The 15,619-nt window shown below is 47.7% G+C and overlaps 1 protein-coding gene across 7 annotated transcripts in view; it reads right to left on the reverse strand.

Moving 5' to 3' along the window:
* LOC311135118 (CUGBP Elav-like family member 2) overlaps window positions 1-15,619 on the reverse strand; it is a 45,073-nt gene that overhangs the window by 16,082 nt on the left and 13,372 nt on the right. For all 7 annotated transcript variants that reach the window (XM_084169008.1, XM_084169009.1, XM_084169007.1 and 4 more), the window contains exons 2-3: window positions 12,951-13,150; window positions 6,084-6,166 (exon numbers count right to left, since the gene is read on the reverse strand). In XM_084169008.1, coding sequence (XP_084025134.1) covers window positions 6,084-6,166; window positions 12,951-13,150 — 283 coding nt within the window. The remainder of the gene's footprint in view (window positions 1-6,083; window positions 6,167-12,950; window positions 13,151-15,619) is intronic.

Here is a 15,619-nt window from a genome sequence, read left to right on the forward strand (position 1 = left end):
GGGTGATTGTTAATGGGACAATTGATCGCTACAATGTAGTGGTAGTAGTTAATAAAATTCATTAAAAGTAATATAAAAAATAACTGTGGTGCACATTGTTATAAACTTATTGTTCAATTTATCCTTGTGATAATTCAGTCGATTTCTTTCCATATCGCCGAGCTCTATGCTTGAGACAGTGATATTTATACTGTAGGTTAAAGATGCCCTTTGCAGAAATCACTGCCATTTCCTTGTTGCTAAAATGCTAATAGTTCGCCACACAATTTCAGGTTGACACACAAAACAAGCAAGTATAGTTTAGAGAATCATTGTACCATCTAAACCGCTGTGAAATAGCTTTTCCATAACCAAAGATATGGTATTTTTCAGCTGTTTGAAGCTAGTGTGTAAAACCGAAAGTAAGAGAGACGCAAAAACTAAACTTTAGAACGGGAAGCACAGAATTAGAACAGATCTACCGCTTCTTAGACTTGCTTTCAATGACAATGTTAGATCTATAACACACATTTGTGTGAATTTGGTCAGGTCACCCAAAAAGTTACATATTGCAGCTTTAAGGTTTGTATGTGTAATGCAATCACACTTTGCTCATCAAGCCTAACTGTAAGTCGCTCTGGATAAGAGCGTCTGCTAAATGACTAAAATGTAATGTAAATGTAATGCTAATGTAGGTTTCAGGGTTGGGGTCAATTCCATTTCAATTCAGTCAGCATTCTGAAATTCCATTTAACTTCCTGATTAAATTGGAATTGACCCCAACCCTGAACTGTATAATTATTATCCCTTCTCTTATCACACTGGTTCAAATTCTTTACCACTCAGTCCCACTCCTGACCTGAAATTCTCTCCCTTTCCAATAAGGTGAAGTTATTGATTTGATTGTAGACAGAGTTAGTTAAGTATTGATTTCATTGATTGGAAGCAGAGAGTAATGTAGGGACCAGGGTGAAAGGGGAGGCAGATTTCCAAAGCTTTAACAAGCAATTACACTTGTTCCAGTTGACTGAGCTTTAATCTCCATCAGATGAGTTAGGAGACACTCTTTCCTTCTCTCCATCTCCCTCTTTCGGTCGCTCTCCATCTCTATCCACCTTCATCTCTCGGTTTCTATCTCAGCAGACTTCATTGCTAGGAGCAATATACTTCGTACACATCAGTGGCCTAGCATCATGTTTCGCCCCGTCCCCCGGACACTTGTTCATTTTTTCTAAATGTCCCCCAATAATTCTAAAATTCACACTTCTACTCAAGACAACACATTGAATTTAACTTTACACTGTTCAGTGTATAATAGTACAACAGAACACTGCATAGATCGGCTGATTTGCACATATTTGCAAAGGCCTACCTGTGATTTGGCTGGAGGAATGAGAGGGAGGACTATAGATGCATGTCACTGTGGCAGTAAGGGGAGAACACTGCATGACACCTTCTTTACTCTTCAGTTAACAGACGCACACATACTGCTCCCAACTCTTATAACGTTTGGCACCAAACCGAATGGAAGAAATGTATTGTTGATATAGTTTTACATTAGGTCTATATGAATCCTGACTTTTAAGCACATCTCATGAGCAGCAGACCCTTTTTTCCCCCTTTCTTCCTGGGCCAATCAGATGAGCCTAAACCTACTGTGAAGTTACCAGGTTGTTAGTTAGCTAGGTAACATGACTGAACGTTGTTTGTTATCAAACCAACAATTAGCAACGGTTTAAAAACCGCCCACGACAAAATTATATAAAATGCGAATCCCAATAGAAAGAAATAAAAGGCCTCTCCGGTAATATGGGCCATATTTTTTATAACCGTTTAGGTCAGAGACGAGCCGTTTTCTTTGCTGTAAAGCTGCAAGCACGCCTGTCGTGAAGTGGTGCTCCATTTTCCAGAGATCAATAGCCAGCCGAAGAAAACCTGTTCCCAGCCCTCTTCCCGCTGCTGCCATTGTGCCGTTACGCTCCTGAAGCTGCCGGTAATAGGCTACACCAGCGCTCGGCAACCTTTTCCATTTGGAGTCACAAGCTTTCGTAACATTTCTACTGATCTGCGTGCCAGTCATGATTTCTATATGCACATTTGTGGCACAGTTTAATTTCATTTATAATAAAAAGTATTCATCTCTCAAAATCAAATGTCACGTGGTTAATTCTAAATTATATCTAAATGAAAATGATACAAATCTAAAAGTAATTGCCATTGCCAATATGAAAAAATAGCCTACATAAACCAACAAATAAAAACATTGCAGCCTGCAGGTAGAAAATATCCTGATAAAAATAAAATCTCCTATAAATCACATTGGCTACACATGGCCGGTCTGCAAGGACCTTGAAACATTGTATCAACTATTAACTTGGTCCAGTCCGATCTTGCTAGCAAACTTTCAACATTGTATAAAATATTCTGGGCCCTCAGAGTTTGCTGTGCCAGTGAGCTCCAGACAGACACAGCTGTAGACTATTTTGCGCAAGGGATAAGATATATTTGTATTTTTTATTTCACCTTTATTTAACCAGGTAAGCCAGTTGAGAACAAGTTCTCATTTACAACTGCGACCTGGCCAAGATAAAGCAAAGCAGTGTGATAAAAACAACAGCAACACAGAGTTACATATGGAATAAACTAAACTTACAGTCAATAACACAATAGAAAATCTATATACAGTGTGTGCAAATGTTGTAAGTTATGGAGGTAAGGCAATAAATAGGCCATAGTTCAAAATAATTACAATTTAGAATTAACACTGGAGTGATAGATGTGCAGAAGATGATGTGCAAATAGAGATACTGGGGTGCAAATGAGCAAAATAAATAATATGGGGTACAGACGGGCTGTGTACAGGTGCAGTGATCGGTAAGCTGCTCTGACAACTGATGCTTAAAGTTAATGAGGGAGATAAGTGTCTCCAGCTTCATAGATTTTTGCAGTTCGTTCCAGTCATTAGCAGCAGAGAACTGGAAGGAATGGTGGCCAAAGGAGGTGTTGGCTTTGTGGATGACCAGTGAGATATACTTGCTGGAGCGCATACTACGGGTGGGTGTTGCTATGGTGACCAATGAGCTAAGGCGGGGATTTGCCTAGCAGTGATTTATAGATGACCTGGAGCCAGTGGGTTTGACGACGAACATGTAGTGAGGACCAGCCAACAAGAGCGTACAGGTCACAGTGGTGGGTAGTGTATGGGGCTTTGGAGACAAAACGGATGGCACTGTGATAGACTACATCCAATTTGCTGAGTAGAGTGTTGGAGGCTATTTTGTAAATGACATCGCCGAAGTCAAGGATCGGTAGGATAGTCAGTTTTACGAGGGCATGTTTGGCAGCATGAGTGAAGGAGGCTTTGTTGCGAAATAGGAAGCCGATTCTAGATTTAACTTTGGATTGGAGATGCTTAATGTGAGTCTGGAAGGAGAGTTTACGGTCTAACCAGACACCTAGGTATTTGTAGTTGTCCACATATTCTAAGTCAGACCCGCCGAGAGTAGTGATTCTAGTCAGTCGGGCAGGCGGGTGAAAGCAGCGTTCGATTGAAGAGCATGCATTTAGTTTTACTAGCATTTAAGAGCAGTTGGAGGCTACGGAAGGAGTGTTGTATGGCATTGAAGCTCGTTTGGAGGTTTGTTAACACAGTGTCCAATGAAGGGCCAGATGTATACAAAATGGTGTCGTCTGCGTAGAGGTGGATCTGAGAGTCACCAGCAGCAAGAGCGACATCATTAATATACACAGAGAATAGAGTTGGCCCGAGAATTGAACCCAGTCGCACCCCTATAGAGACTGCCAGAGGTCCAGACAACAGGCCCTCCAATTTGACACATTGTACTCTGAGAGGTAGTTGGTGAACCAGGCGAGACAGTCATTTGAGAAACAAAGGATATTTAGTCTGCCAATAAGAATGCGGTGATTGACAGAGTCAAAAGCCTTGGCCAGGTCGATGAAGACGGCTGCACAGTACTGTCTTTTATCGATCGCGGTTATTATATCGTTTAGGATCTTGAGCATGGCTGAGGTGCATCCATGACCAGCTCAGAAACCGGATTTCATAGCGGAGAAGGTACGGTGGAAATCTAAATGGTCGGTGATCTGTTTGTTAACTTGGCTTTCAAATACTTTCGAAAGGCAGGGCAGGATGGATATAGGTCTGTAACAGTTTGGATCTAGAGTGTCACCCCCTTTGAAGAGGGGGATGACCGCGGCAGCTTTCCAATCTCTGGGGATTTTTTGAACGGGGCATGCTTATTTAAGATGGAGAGGAAAGCACTTTTAAAAGAACAACCAGGCATCCTCTACTGACGGAATGAGGTCAATATCCATCCAGGATACCTGGGCCAGGTCAATTAGAAAGGCCTGTTCGCTGAAATGTTTTTAGAGAGCGTTTGACAGTGATGAGGGGAGGTCGTTTGACCGCGGACCCATTACGGACGCAGGCAATGAGGCAGTGATCGCTGAGATCCTGGTTGAAGAAAGCCGAGGTGTATTTAGAGGGTAAATTAGTCAGGATGATATCTATGAGGGTGCCCATGTTTACGGATTTAGGGTTGTGCCTGGTAGGTTCCTTGATAATTTGTGGGAGATTGAGGGCATCTAGTTTAGATTGTAGGATGGCCGGGGTGTTAAGCATATCCCTGTTTAGGTCACCAAGCAGTACGAACTCTGAGGATAGATGGGGGGCAATCAATTCACATATGGTGTCCAGGGCACAGCTGGGGGTCTGTAGCAAGCGGCAACAGTGAGAGACTTATTTCTGGAAAGGTGGATTTTTAGAAGTAGAAGCTCAAACTGTTTGGGCACAGACCTGGATAGTATGATAGAGCTCTGCAGGCTAACTCCACCCCCTTTGGCAGTTCTATCTAGACGGAAAATGTTGTAGTTGGGGATGGCCATTTCTGCATTTTTGGTGGCCTTCCTAAGCCAGGATTCAGACACTGCTAGAACATCAGGGTTGGCGGAGTGTGCTAACGCAGTGAATAACTCAAACTTAGGAAGGAGGCTTCTGATGTTAAACATGCAAGAAACCAAGGCTTTTACGGTTACAGAAGTCTAGTTGCGATGAACCGTTGTTAAGGTCCAGTGATTCCGGCAGAAAATCTGATATGCTCTGGGTCGATAGCGCGCTGTGCAGACTGGCCGATAATTGTCCAGGCTAGACCTGGTTGGTAGGTAGTGCAGGCCACGGACAATGGTGAAGACCGCTAACGGTGGCTAATAGCAAGTAGCTAGTTTCCGCCGGAGGTTCTAGATAAAAAAGGTATAAAGAAATAATAGAATCCCTTCCACATTGGGTGAGGCGGGTTGCAGGAAAGTATATTTAGTTGGATGGAAAGTGAGATGGAGAAATATATACCAAAAAAATGACAAAAAAACAGGCTATTTACACGAGGACACTACAGAATACACGACCGCACTGCGCCACCATCAGGTAGGCCTATTTTATGACGTTTCCACCGGACCAGAGCATTACTTTTTCCCCCTTTCATGCGGAGTGGTTATCGAAAGGGAGAGAGCTGGAAAGATTTTTCAAATAGGCTACGTTGAGGAACTATTGTCATTCTCAATGGATGTAAAAACAGACATTGTTCACTTGATGTTTGAGGCGAAGAAAAAATTACTGTGAGAAGCTACACAGTGATGGAGAGTTAAGGCAATCAGAAACAGTACCAGATCCCCAAATGGGCACATTTACAGGCCAACATTTGCACGCAGGCCAGGTAGTCTAGGCCTACTTTAATGCATGATCAGGTGTGTGTCCTTACTCAAGATTGTCTTTTGTTTGGAGCGCTCCTGTCAATGAATAAATTGACAACTCGTAAATGGAATGAAATAAATCAAAAACATTTCTCACAAGTGTAGCCTAGGTTGGTGGGAATTAACAGTACATGTACTACTGGTGTGCCATCACAGTGGACTCTGCAATAGTTTAGTCCACTGAGACAGGCGTGAATCAGACAGGTGTCTCGTGTCATACATTTTTTCTTATATCTGCCACTGCTCAACAACAACAAAAAATCTTGGACGACTAACAATCGACCAGTCGAGTAAATGGGGTTAGCCCTAACACACACACACGCCTCCTGCTTACTCACCCCAGTTAAGGTCTTTATGTTGTGCAATGCATTCTGGGCCTCCAGGGCAGCTTTTCTGGTATAAAACGTTACAAAACAGCATCCTGTAGAGAGAGGAGAGAAAAAGAGAGAAGGTGGAAGACAGAATTGAATGACAGAACAGTAACGCAACGCTGTTCCAAGACAACAGAATGTAAATAGAACACGGTATGCACCATGTCACATGTTTAGAACATGTGCCCGTTATTTTTTAGCACCAACGGTTGCACATACAGTACACAATGCAGAGCATACATGGGACAGGCAGTGGCTCCTAGCTGGCAGATGGGCTAGATAAGGAGACGGGGGTGAGGGTGAAGGCTATAGTCGACACACATGACAACTGTACTGCCACAGAAAGGGCAGAGAGCAGGAGACCAAGGGGCGAGCCGTCGGTCAGGATCACTGGTCTGTGGTAGAGAGAGGGCCACTGGGCTGAACACCCACGCTTCGACAGACAGAATGGCACTCCATTACATAAGTGTGATGGATGTGAACACACATTTAAAGACAATACAGTACACAGAAAATGGTACAGAGAGAACGAGAGAGGGGGGAGAGAGAGAACGAGAGAGGGGGGAGAGAGAACGAGAGAGGGGGGAGAGAGAGAACGAGAGAGGGGGAGAGAGAGAACGAGAGTGGGGGAGAGAGAGAACGAGAGTGGGGGAGAGAGAGAACGAGAGTGGGGGAGAGAGAGTACGAGAGTGGGGGAGAGAGCGGGGGAGAGAGAGCGAGAGAGGGGGGAGGGAGAGAGCGAGAGAGCGAGCGAGAGGGGGGAGAGAGCGAGCGAGCGAGGGGGAGATAGCGAGAGAGGGGGGAGAGCGCGAGAGAGGGGGGAGGGGGGAGAGCGCGCGAGGGAGGGGGGAGAGCGCGAGCGAGAGGGGGGAGGGGGGAGAGCGCGAGCGAGAGGGGGGAGAGCGCGAGCGAGAGGGGGGAGAGCGCGAGCGAGAGGGGGGAGAGCGCGAGCGAGAGGGGGGAGAGCGCGAGCGAGAGGGGGGAGCGAGCGAGCGAGGGGGGAGCGAGCGAGCGAGGGGGGAGCGAGCGAGCGAGGGGGGAGCGAGCGAGCGAGAGTGGAGCGAGCGAGCGAGAGTGGGGGAGAGAGCGAGCGAGAGTGGGGGAGAGAGCGAGCGAGAGTGGAGCGAGCGAGCGAGAGTGGGGGAGAGAGAGAACGAGAGTGGGGGAGAGAGAGAACGAGAGTGGGGGAGAGAGAGAACGAGAGTGGGGGAGAGAGAGAACGAGAGTGGGGGGGAGAGAGAACGAGAGTGGGGGGGAGAGAGAACGAGAGTGGGGGGGAGAGAGAACGAGAGTGGGGGGGAGAGAGAACGAGAGTGGGGGAGAGAGAACGAGAGTGGGGGAGAGAGAGAGAACGAGAGTGGGGGAGAACGAGAGTGGGGGAGAGAGAGTACGAGAGTGGGGGAGAGAGAGTACGAGAGTGGGGGAGAGAGCGAGCGAGAGAGGGGGGAGGGAGAGAGCGAGAGAGGGGGGAGGGAGAGAGCGAGAGAGGGGGGAGGGAGAGAGCGAGAGAGGGGGGAGGGAGAGAGCGAGAGAGGGGGAGAGCGAGCGAGAGGGGGGAGAGAGCGAGCGAGCGAGCGAGGGGGAGATAGCGAGAGAGGGGGGAGGGGGGAGAGCGCGAGAGAGGGGGGAGGGGGGAGAGCGCGCGAGAGAGGGGGGAGGGCGCGAGCGAGAGGGGGAGGGCGCGAGCGAGAGGGGGAGGGGGGAGCGAGCGAGCGATAGAGGGGGGAGAGAGCGAGCGAGAGAGGGGGGAGAGAGCGAGCGAGAGAGGGGGTGAGGGGGAAGTGAGCGAGAGAGGGGAGGGGGGAGAGGGGGGAGAGAGAGAACGAGAGTGGGGGGAGAGAGAACGAGAGTGGGGGGAGAGAGCGAACGAGAGTGGGGGGAGAGAGAGAACGAGAGTGGGGGGAGAGAGAGAACGAGAGTGGGGGGAGCGAGAGAACGAGAGTGGGGGGAGAACGAGAGTGGGGGGAGCGAGAGAACGAGAGTGGGGGAGAGAGAGAACGAGAGTGGGGGGAGCGAGAGAACGAGAGTGGGGGGAGCGAGAGAACGAGAGTGGGGGGAGAGAGTACGAGAGAGGGGGGAGAGAGCGAGCGAGGGGGGAGTGAGAGAGAGCGAGAGCGAGCGAGAGAGGGGGAGGGGGGAGAGCGAGCGAGAGAGGGGGGAGAGCGAGCGAGAGGGGGGAGAGCGAGCGAGAGAGGGGGGAGAGCGAGCGAGCGAGGGGGGAGAGCGAGCGAGCGAGGGGGGAGAGCGAGCGAGCGAGGGGGGAGAGCGAGCGAGCGAGGGGGGAGAGCGAGCGAGCGAGGGGGGAGAGCGAGCGAGAGAGGGGAGGGGAGGGGGGAGAGAGCGAGAGAGGGGGGGGGAGAAAGAGGGAGAACGAGAGAATGAGAGAGGGGGAGTGAGAATGAGAGAGGGGGAGAGAAAGAGGGAAAACGAGAGAGGGGGGGAGAGAGAATGGGGGGGGGGGGGTGAGAGAACGAGAGGAGAAGAATCCTCTCATCCTTCCGCCCCAGCAGACCGCCAGTGGCGTTCCAGCCTGTCAGTTTCTCTGGGCTGGGAGCGCACACACACAGAGCTTGGTAGAGAGAGCAAGCACACACACAGAGCTTGGTAGAGAGAGCAAGCACACACACAGAGCTTGGTAGAGAGAGCAAGCGCACACACACAGAGCTTGGTAGAGAGAGCAAGCGCACACACACACAGAGCTTGGTAGAGAGAGCAAGCACACACACAGAGCTTGGTAGAGAGAGCAAGCACACACACAGAGCTTGGTAGAGAGAGCAAGCGCACACACACAGAGCTTGGTAGAGAGAGCAAGCGCACACACACACAGAGCTTGGTAGAGAGAGCAAGCGCACACACAGAGCTTGGTAGAGAGAGCAAGCGCACACACACAGAGCTTGGTAGAGAGAGCAAGCGCACACACACAGAGCTTGGTAGAGAGAGCAAGCACACACACAGAGCTTGGTAGAGAGAGCAAGCACACACACAGAGCTTGGTAGAGAGAGCAAGCGCACACACACAGAGCTTGGTAGAGAGAGCAAGCGCACACACACAGAGCTTGGTAGAGAGAGCAAGCGCACACACACAGAGCTTGGTAGAGAGAGCAAGCACACACACAGAGCTTGGTAGAGAGAGCAAGCACACACACAGAGCTTGGTAGAGAGAGCAAGCGCACACACAGAGCTTGGTAGAGAGAGCAAGCACACACACAGAGCTTGGTAGAGAGAGCAAGCACACACAGAGCTTGGTAGAGAGAGCAAGCGCACAGAAGCTTCCAGTATTTATGCTGCAGTAGTTTATGTGTCGGGGGGCTGGGGTTAGTTGGTTATACCTGGAGTACTTCTCCTGTCTTATCCAGTGTCCTGTGTGAATTTAAGTATGCTCTCTCTAATTCTCTCGTTCTCTCTTTCTCTCTGAGAACCTGAGCCCTAGGACCATACGTCAGGACTACCGGGCATGATGACACCCTGCTGCCCCCAGTCCGCCTGGCCTTGCTGCTATTCCAGTTTCAACTGTTCTGCCTGCGGCTACGAAACCCCTACCTGTCCCAGACCTGCTGTTTTCAACTCTAAATGATCGGCTATGAAAAGCCAACTGAGAGACCTGAGCCCTAGGACCATACGTCGGGACTACCGGCCGTGGTGACTCCTTGCTATCCCCAGTCCGCCTGGCCTTGCTGCTATTCCAGTTTAAACTGTTCTGCCTGCGGTTATGGAACCCCTACCTGTCCCAGACCTGCTGTTTTAAACTCTAATGATCGGCTATGAAAAGCCAACTGAGATTTATTCCTGATTATTATTTGACCATGCTTGTCACTTATGAACATTTTTGAACATCTTGGCATGGTTCTGTTATAATCTCCACCCGGCACAGCCAGAAGAGGACTGGCCACCCCTCATAGCCTGGTTCCTCTCTAGGTTTCTTCCTAGGTTTTGCCTTTCTAGGGAGTTTTTCCTAGCCACCGTGCTTCTACACCTGCATTACTAGCTGTTTGGGGTTTTAGGCTGGGTTTCTGTACAGCACTTCGAGATATTAGCTGATGTAAGAAGGGCTATATAAAATAAAATTGATTGAGAAGTGGAGCACTGCAGCGTCTCTGACCTACATAATATTGTTTTATGCTGCTACTGCTGTAGAGTGCAGCTCCCCTTCCCTCACAGGATGTGTGGTGTGTGTGTGTGTGTGTGTGTGCGCGTTATGCCGTTACTGTAGAGTGCAGCTCCTCTCTCCTACCCAGGTCGTGATGTGTAGAGGAGAGATGCGATACTCTTCATATGCGTCGAGCCATTCAATGTTAGGAGCTCCTCTCTCCTAGATGAGGCTAAATAAATACAAACAAATCCCTCTCTCCCTTTTGATCTCTCGCAAAGATACCCTGGAGTCAACATGACCCAAAAAAAACACAGCACTTCAAATCTGACCACTCAAAATAGGATACAGGCAAAACAAACAAATGGAATCAGGATTATTCAAACAAAAGCAAGATGGATGGCATGAGTGGGGTGGGGGGTGGGGGGATGGGGTTGAGGAGTGCAGCATGGGCCAGGGGGCGTCACCAAAGCCTCTTTTGTTGAAACTCCCCAGTTCACCCAACGGGGGGGGGGGGGGCATAAATAGTCATATGACGACATTTGAAATGTCTCTATTCCTTTAGAAATGTTGTGAGTAATGTTTACTGTTCATTTTTTAAATTGTTTATTTAACTTTAGTTTATTTTCCATTTCACTTGCTTTGGCAATGTAAACATGTTTCCCATGCCAATAAAGCCCCCTGAATTGACTAGAGGAGAACAGGCGGAGAGAGAGGGAGGGAGGGACAGAGGAAGAGAGAAAGGAAGAGAGGGAGTCTCTATCCTCCAGTTCAGAATAAACCTGGCATAAAGCCAGCAGAGCCAAACGGCTGCTGTGATCAACCCAGATTAACCATTAGAATAAATTAACATGTCAATGGGCCATCACAGCTGACACTACTCTATGCCTAGAAGAGAGAGAGAGAGCGAGAGACCGAGACGAGACAGTAGGGAGAGAGGAGAGCGAGAGAGAGAGCGAGAGCTCCTCTGCTTTGAACTATTCATCCTCTCACACAATGTGCTCTATATTGGGCAGTACCTAGCAGACACTAGTCTGACCATTAAGTACGCAGAAAGCTCATTTGTGTTGACAGATGATTGGGTATCCATCCATCTAGCCCATCTAGATGTTTATACAGAAGCCTAATCATGAAGTAAATTTAACAACAGACAGAATAGGGAGAGTAGTTCAATTTTAGGTGGCGCTTGCTTAGATCAGTGCAGTAGACTATATCACAGCTCAGAGAGGTGGGAACTAACTTGGGAACAACATACCTGAGAAAATTCCAGCCTGCAACTGTCAGATTAGGCCTAGCCTTCTGTACACCCCCCCCTCCCCTCCCCTCCCCTCCCCCTCCTGGCTCTGCCTGATAGACCACTCTCTCCAGACAAAATCCCAACATCAAAGAAAGGTTCTACAAGCCACATAAAAACCACTGGTTGGTAGATTAGGGTTTAAATCCGTATTGAATCCCTCAGGATTGACAATGAATTTTTTTTATTTTTATGGAAAGACTAATTTTCACAGACCATAGATGGCGAAGGAGCCGTCTTTCTGTTATTACGTTCACCTGGAGGCTGGTTACTTTCAGTGGCACACACTAGGGTTGGGCGGAATGCAGATTTTCATACCGTTTCTGTACCATACCGGGGTATACGTATTACCAAATGTGCACACAAGGGGCACTATTAACTTTTGTAATAATGTAGACAAAAGGGATCTTTGATCCAGGAGGGGATTGAATGTCTCTGCTGTAACCAAGAAGATGATCTTGACATCTAGCCACTTAGCTAGCAAACCAAATGCATAGCTATATGGATATAATAATCTTAGATTTCTTATAGTTATACTTAAAGCTGCAATGTGTAACTTTTTGGGCGACCCGACCAAATTCAAATAGAAATGTGTGTTATAGATCCGTCATTCTCATTGGTAGATCTGTTCTATTTCTCTGCTTCCCGTTCATAAGTTCCGTTTTTCGTCTTTTACTTTCGGTTTTGTACACCAGCTTCAAAAAGCCAAAAACAATACTTTTGGTTATGGAAAAGCTATTTCAAATGTGGCTTAGACGGTACAATGATCGTCTACTCTGATTATTAAACTGAAATTAAGCTTACTATTCATTTTTTTTAACCAGGAAATGGCAGAGCGATTTCTGCATAGTACATCTTTAACAGTGGGGTAGCACGCACCTCTACGGTATTGAAAACCATACCATCGGTATTTCGAAATATACCGTTTACACCATATACCGGAGTATCACCCAAGCCTCTCACACGCGAGCCCTTCAGAACGGCAGGCTTCCACGTCGCTGTCTTGCCTAAACGAAACAGCTAATCTCGGGCACTCTTTCAAAAAGGTGAGTGTCTTAATGGATGGATGTCTTAATGGAAAATAATCTCTCTCCCTCTCACCGGAGGAAAGACATAATGGTTTTCCATAATGCACAGGTGTAAGAAGGGTTGTTATTTTGTATAACCCTTAAAATACAAACAGAAGGTTCTATTATGTTAGTAAGTCAGACTTAGAAACATAGCGAGCAACTTTGTGTGCACAAACAGCTTGCAGCGCCTGCGTTTGTCGTCAACACCGACACTGATTGGTGCTGGCATCATGTCTTCCTGTCTGTGTTTTGGTCCTCTTTGGCCTTTAGGGTCTGGGCTATTGTAAATATATTTCCGCCGGTATAGAAAGGATTTATTGCGGGTCTGCGGGTGTCTGGGTGCAATGTGTGCGTGGGTTCGCTCTGTGCCCGTCTCCCCCTTACCTTTGCTCTGGGGGGGTGTGGCGGTGCGGTCTCGGAGGATGTTGATCTGGTGCACGGCACCGTAGGGCTCAAACAGCTCCTTGAGCTCGGTTTCTGTCCAGGAGCGGGGGATCTGGCCAACGAACATCTTGATGGAGTCATGGTCGGGCGTTTCCAGGTTCTCCATGGAACCGTTCATCTTGCTGCCGTTGCTGCCGTTGCTGCGTGGGGAGAGGAGAGGTTATTAGACTGTACCAGGACCTGAAACGTACTTTTGGGCCTACCAGTCAAGTGTGGCTGGTACAGTTGCCAGGCACTAAAGCAGTTAAGTCGTGCTACAGTATTGGCAAAACAATTGCTGCAACGCAATTCCCTAGTGATAGTTTGTCACATCTGTACCACGGCACTACATATTTTATTTATTAATTTTTAACATACATTTTAGAGCTCGCAACTGTAACCAGTCTGGCTGACAGAAGACAAAAAAAGAAAAACAGATACGTGATAAAGATGACACACAATCACCAAAAAGACCAGACAATCCCCATCTTTATCATTAAATGTAGGCTAAAATGTGTTAGTTTGTTGAAGGGTCCCATTTTCAGTCAGTGGCTAATGACTGGAGGTAACCTAACTATTGGCTCCTCCCACCAATTGGGAGTTGATTGGCTTGTTTGTTTAATGTTCCTCTAACAGTTTGTCCTTTTAATCCTTGTTTTAGTCTTTATGATTTTTGTCTTGTTGTATTTACTTTACCAGCCAATGAAATAGTACTTTAACGTGCACCGTTTTAAAAACAAAACAATTCAGCGAGACGGTAACACGACCCACACACAAACAACTCTCGCTCTCTCTCTCAGGGTGGGTCAGCGCCAACGCTAGGCTGTTTGCCGGGCCCTGAGAGGAGGAGATCAGCATTCTCAGGGTGATTAAGTTAAGGCTAGACTTAAGACTGATGGAGCCCAGTCCTCTACACAGCACAGCAGCCTAGCCAACAGAACCCCACTAGGATAGACTGATGGAGTGTCAGACAGCAGGCCAGGCAACTTCGTGAGCGTACCACTCACAGTAGCATACCAATACCACACAGTCCACTACAACACAGCAGAAGCCTCTCTCCGAACATGCCTACACTGAGCCAGGCTGGGAAGCTGAGGGGGCAGCCTCTCACAAATCGCTGACCATAGCCCCCCCCCTGACTGAGCCAGGCTGGAAGAGGGCCAGGAGGCCACGACTCTGGTCCCACATTTAGCTGGGAGGGAGGGGAGTTAGCTGTGACTACGGCCCTACAGCAGGGTTCCCCAACTGGTTGGTTTTATTTGGCCCCTCAAGTTTTCTGAGCAAAACATTTTTTAAATTGTGGAATTTATTGTTGAACATAAGACTAAAAACACCAGAAAATCAACTCCAAGTGTTTTTAATCTAAGAAATCTGTTCCCAAGTATTCCCAAGCATAATAGAGAGACAGGTGATCGTCTACAAATGTAAGCAAGATCTGAAATGATTACGTTTTAGTCGTTTGGGCTTCTTGCGGTCAATTTGCAGCCTACAAATTATTTGTAAGTATGTCCCCCCCCCCCGACCATCAAAACTAAAATTATTTAAAAAATTTATAAAAATCGGCCAGCGGCTGAATCTATTTGATGATCCCTGCCCTATAGTCTCTTAGGTACAGAGAGGTAATGCCAATGGGAAGGTATCATTCACTCACAGCAGAGCACACGAGCCAGAGGATCACACAAGTTTGTGTTTGTCTGCCCAGCCAGATAACGACCAGAGGGACTCCTGGTGGATAGCAAGCTGACGGCTGGCACACACACGGCTGATGATTCATTCTAATGGGATAGTAAGCAGAGGGCCTGAGGGAAACAAAGAGGGTGAGGGTGACTAGGCTAAATAAAAAAGGATAGGAGAGTAAGTATACAGACCTTTGGACACGAGCCATCCATCTCTTACACATAGAGCCCAAACGCTCGGCCGAGACACCAAGGAACGACCTAAAACGACATGCTTACTGACAAGTCCTCTGGAAATCCAACTCTTAGAAAAGACCCAAATCCAACACACTTCTTCACAAATCACACTTATTTTAGTGGAAAAATAGAGGCACAAACCGTCCTACTGGAGTCAATTCATCCAAACAGCTATTAAGACGTACCCCCCCCAAAAAAAAGCCTGAAATTGGAAGCATAGAAAGACGCTTTACAGTCCACACAAAACCAAGGGGTGACTTCACTGGCCCCGCCACCCACCCCCTGACAGCTAGCGACACAGAATCCTCTCAGCAGGAAGGCCCCAACACAGCAGGGTCAGTCAGCACAAATCGAAAGATGGCAGTCCGAAACACAGGAAGGACTGAACTTGTCCAAAAAGAAAAAAAAGCTCCTTTTCCATTTTCGTTGCAAAAATGTTTTACCCTCTCCACACCTCTAAAAAAAACACAGGGAGATCAGTAAGCAGAGAGGACTGTTGCCTGTAGCCCATCACCGTGTCTCTCTCTCTCTCTCTCAGGAGCTGGTTTGGTTGGCGATGGAACAAGGAGTAACCTACCAGCATTCCATAGACATAGAATTCTTAGAATGGCCATCCCCCATTCCAAGTGAAGCTACAGTGATGGCGGGTTCCATTCCACTCATTATTTATCTACGCCATCCCCAGCACAGCAACAGGGGAAACAATCGCATATTGTT

Source organism: Coregonus lavaretus (genome assembly GCF_964263955.1).
Source record: "Coregonus lavaretus genome assembly, chromosome: 9".
NCBI classification, from domain to species: Eukaryota; Metazoa; Chordata; class Actinopteri; order Salmoniformes; family Salmonidae; genus Coregonus; species Coregonus lavaretus.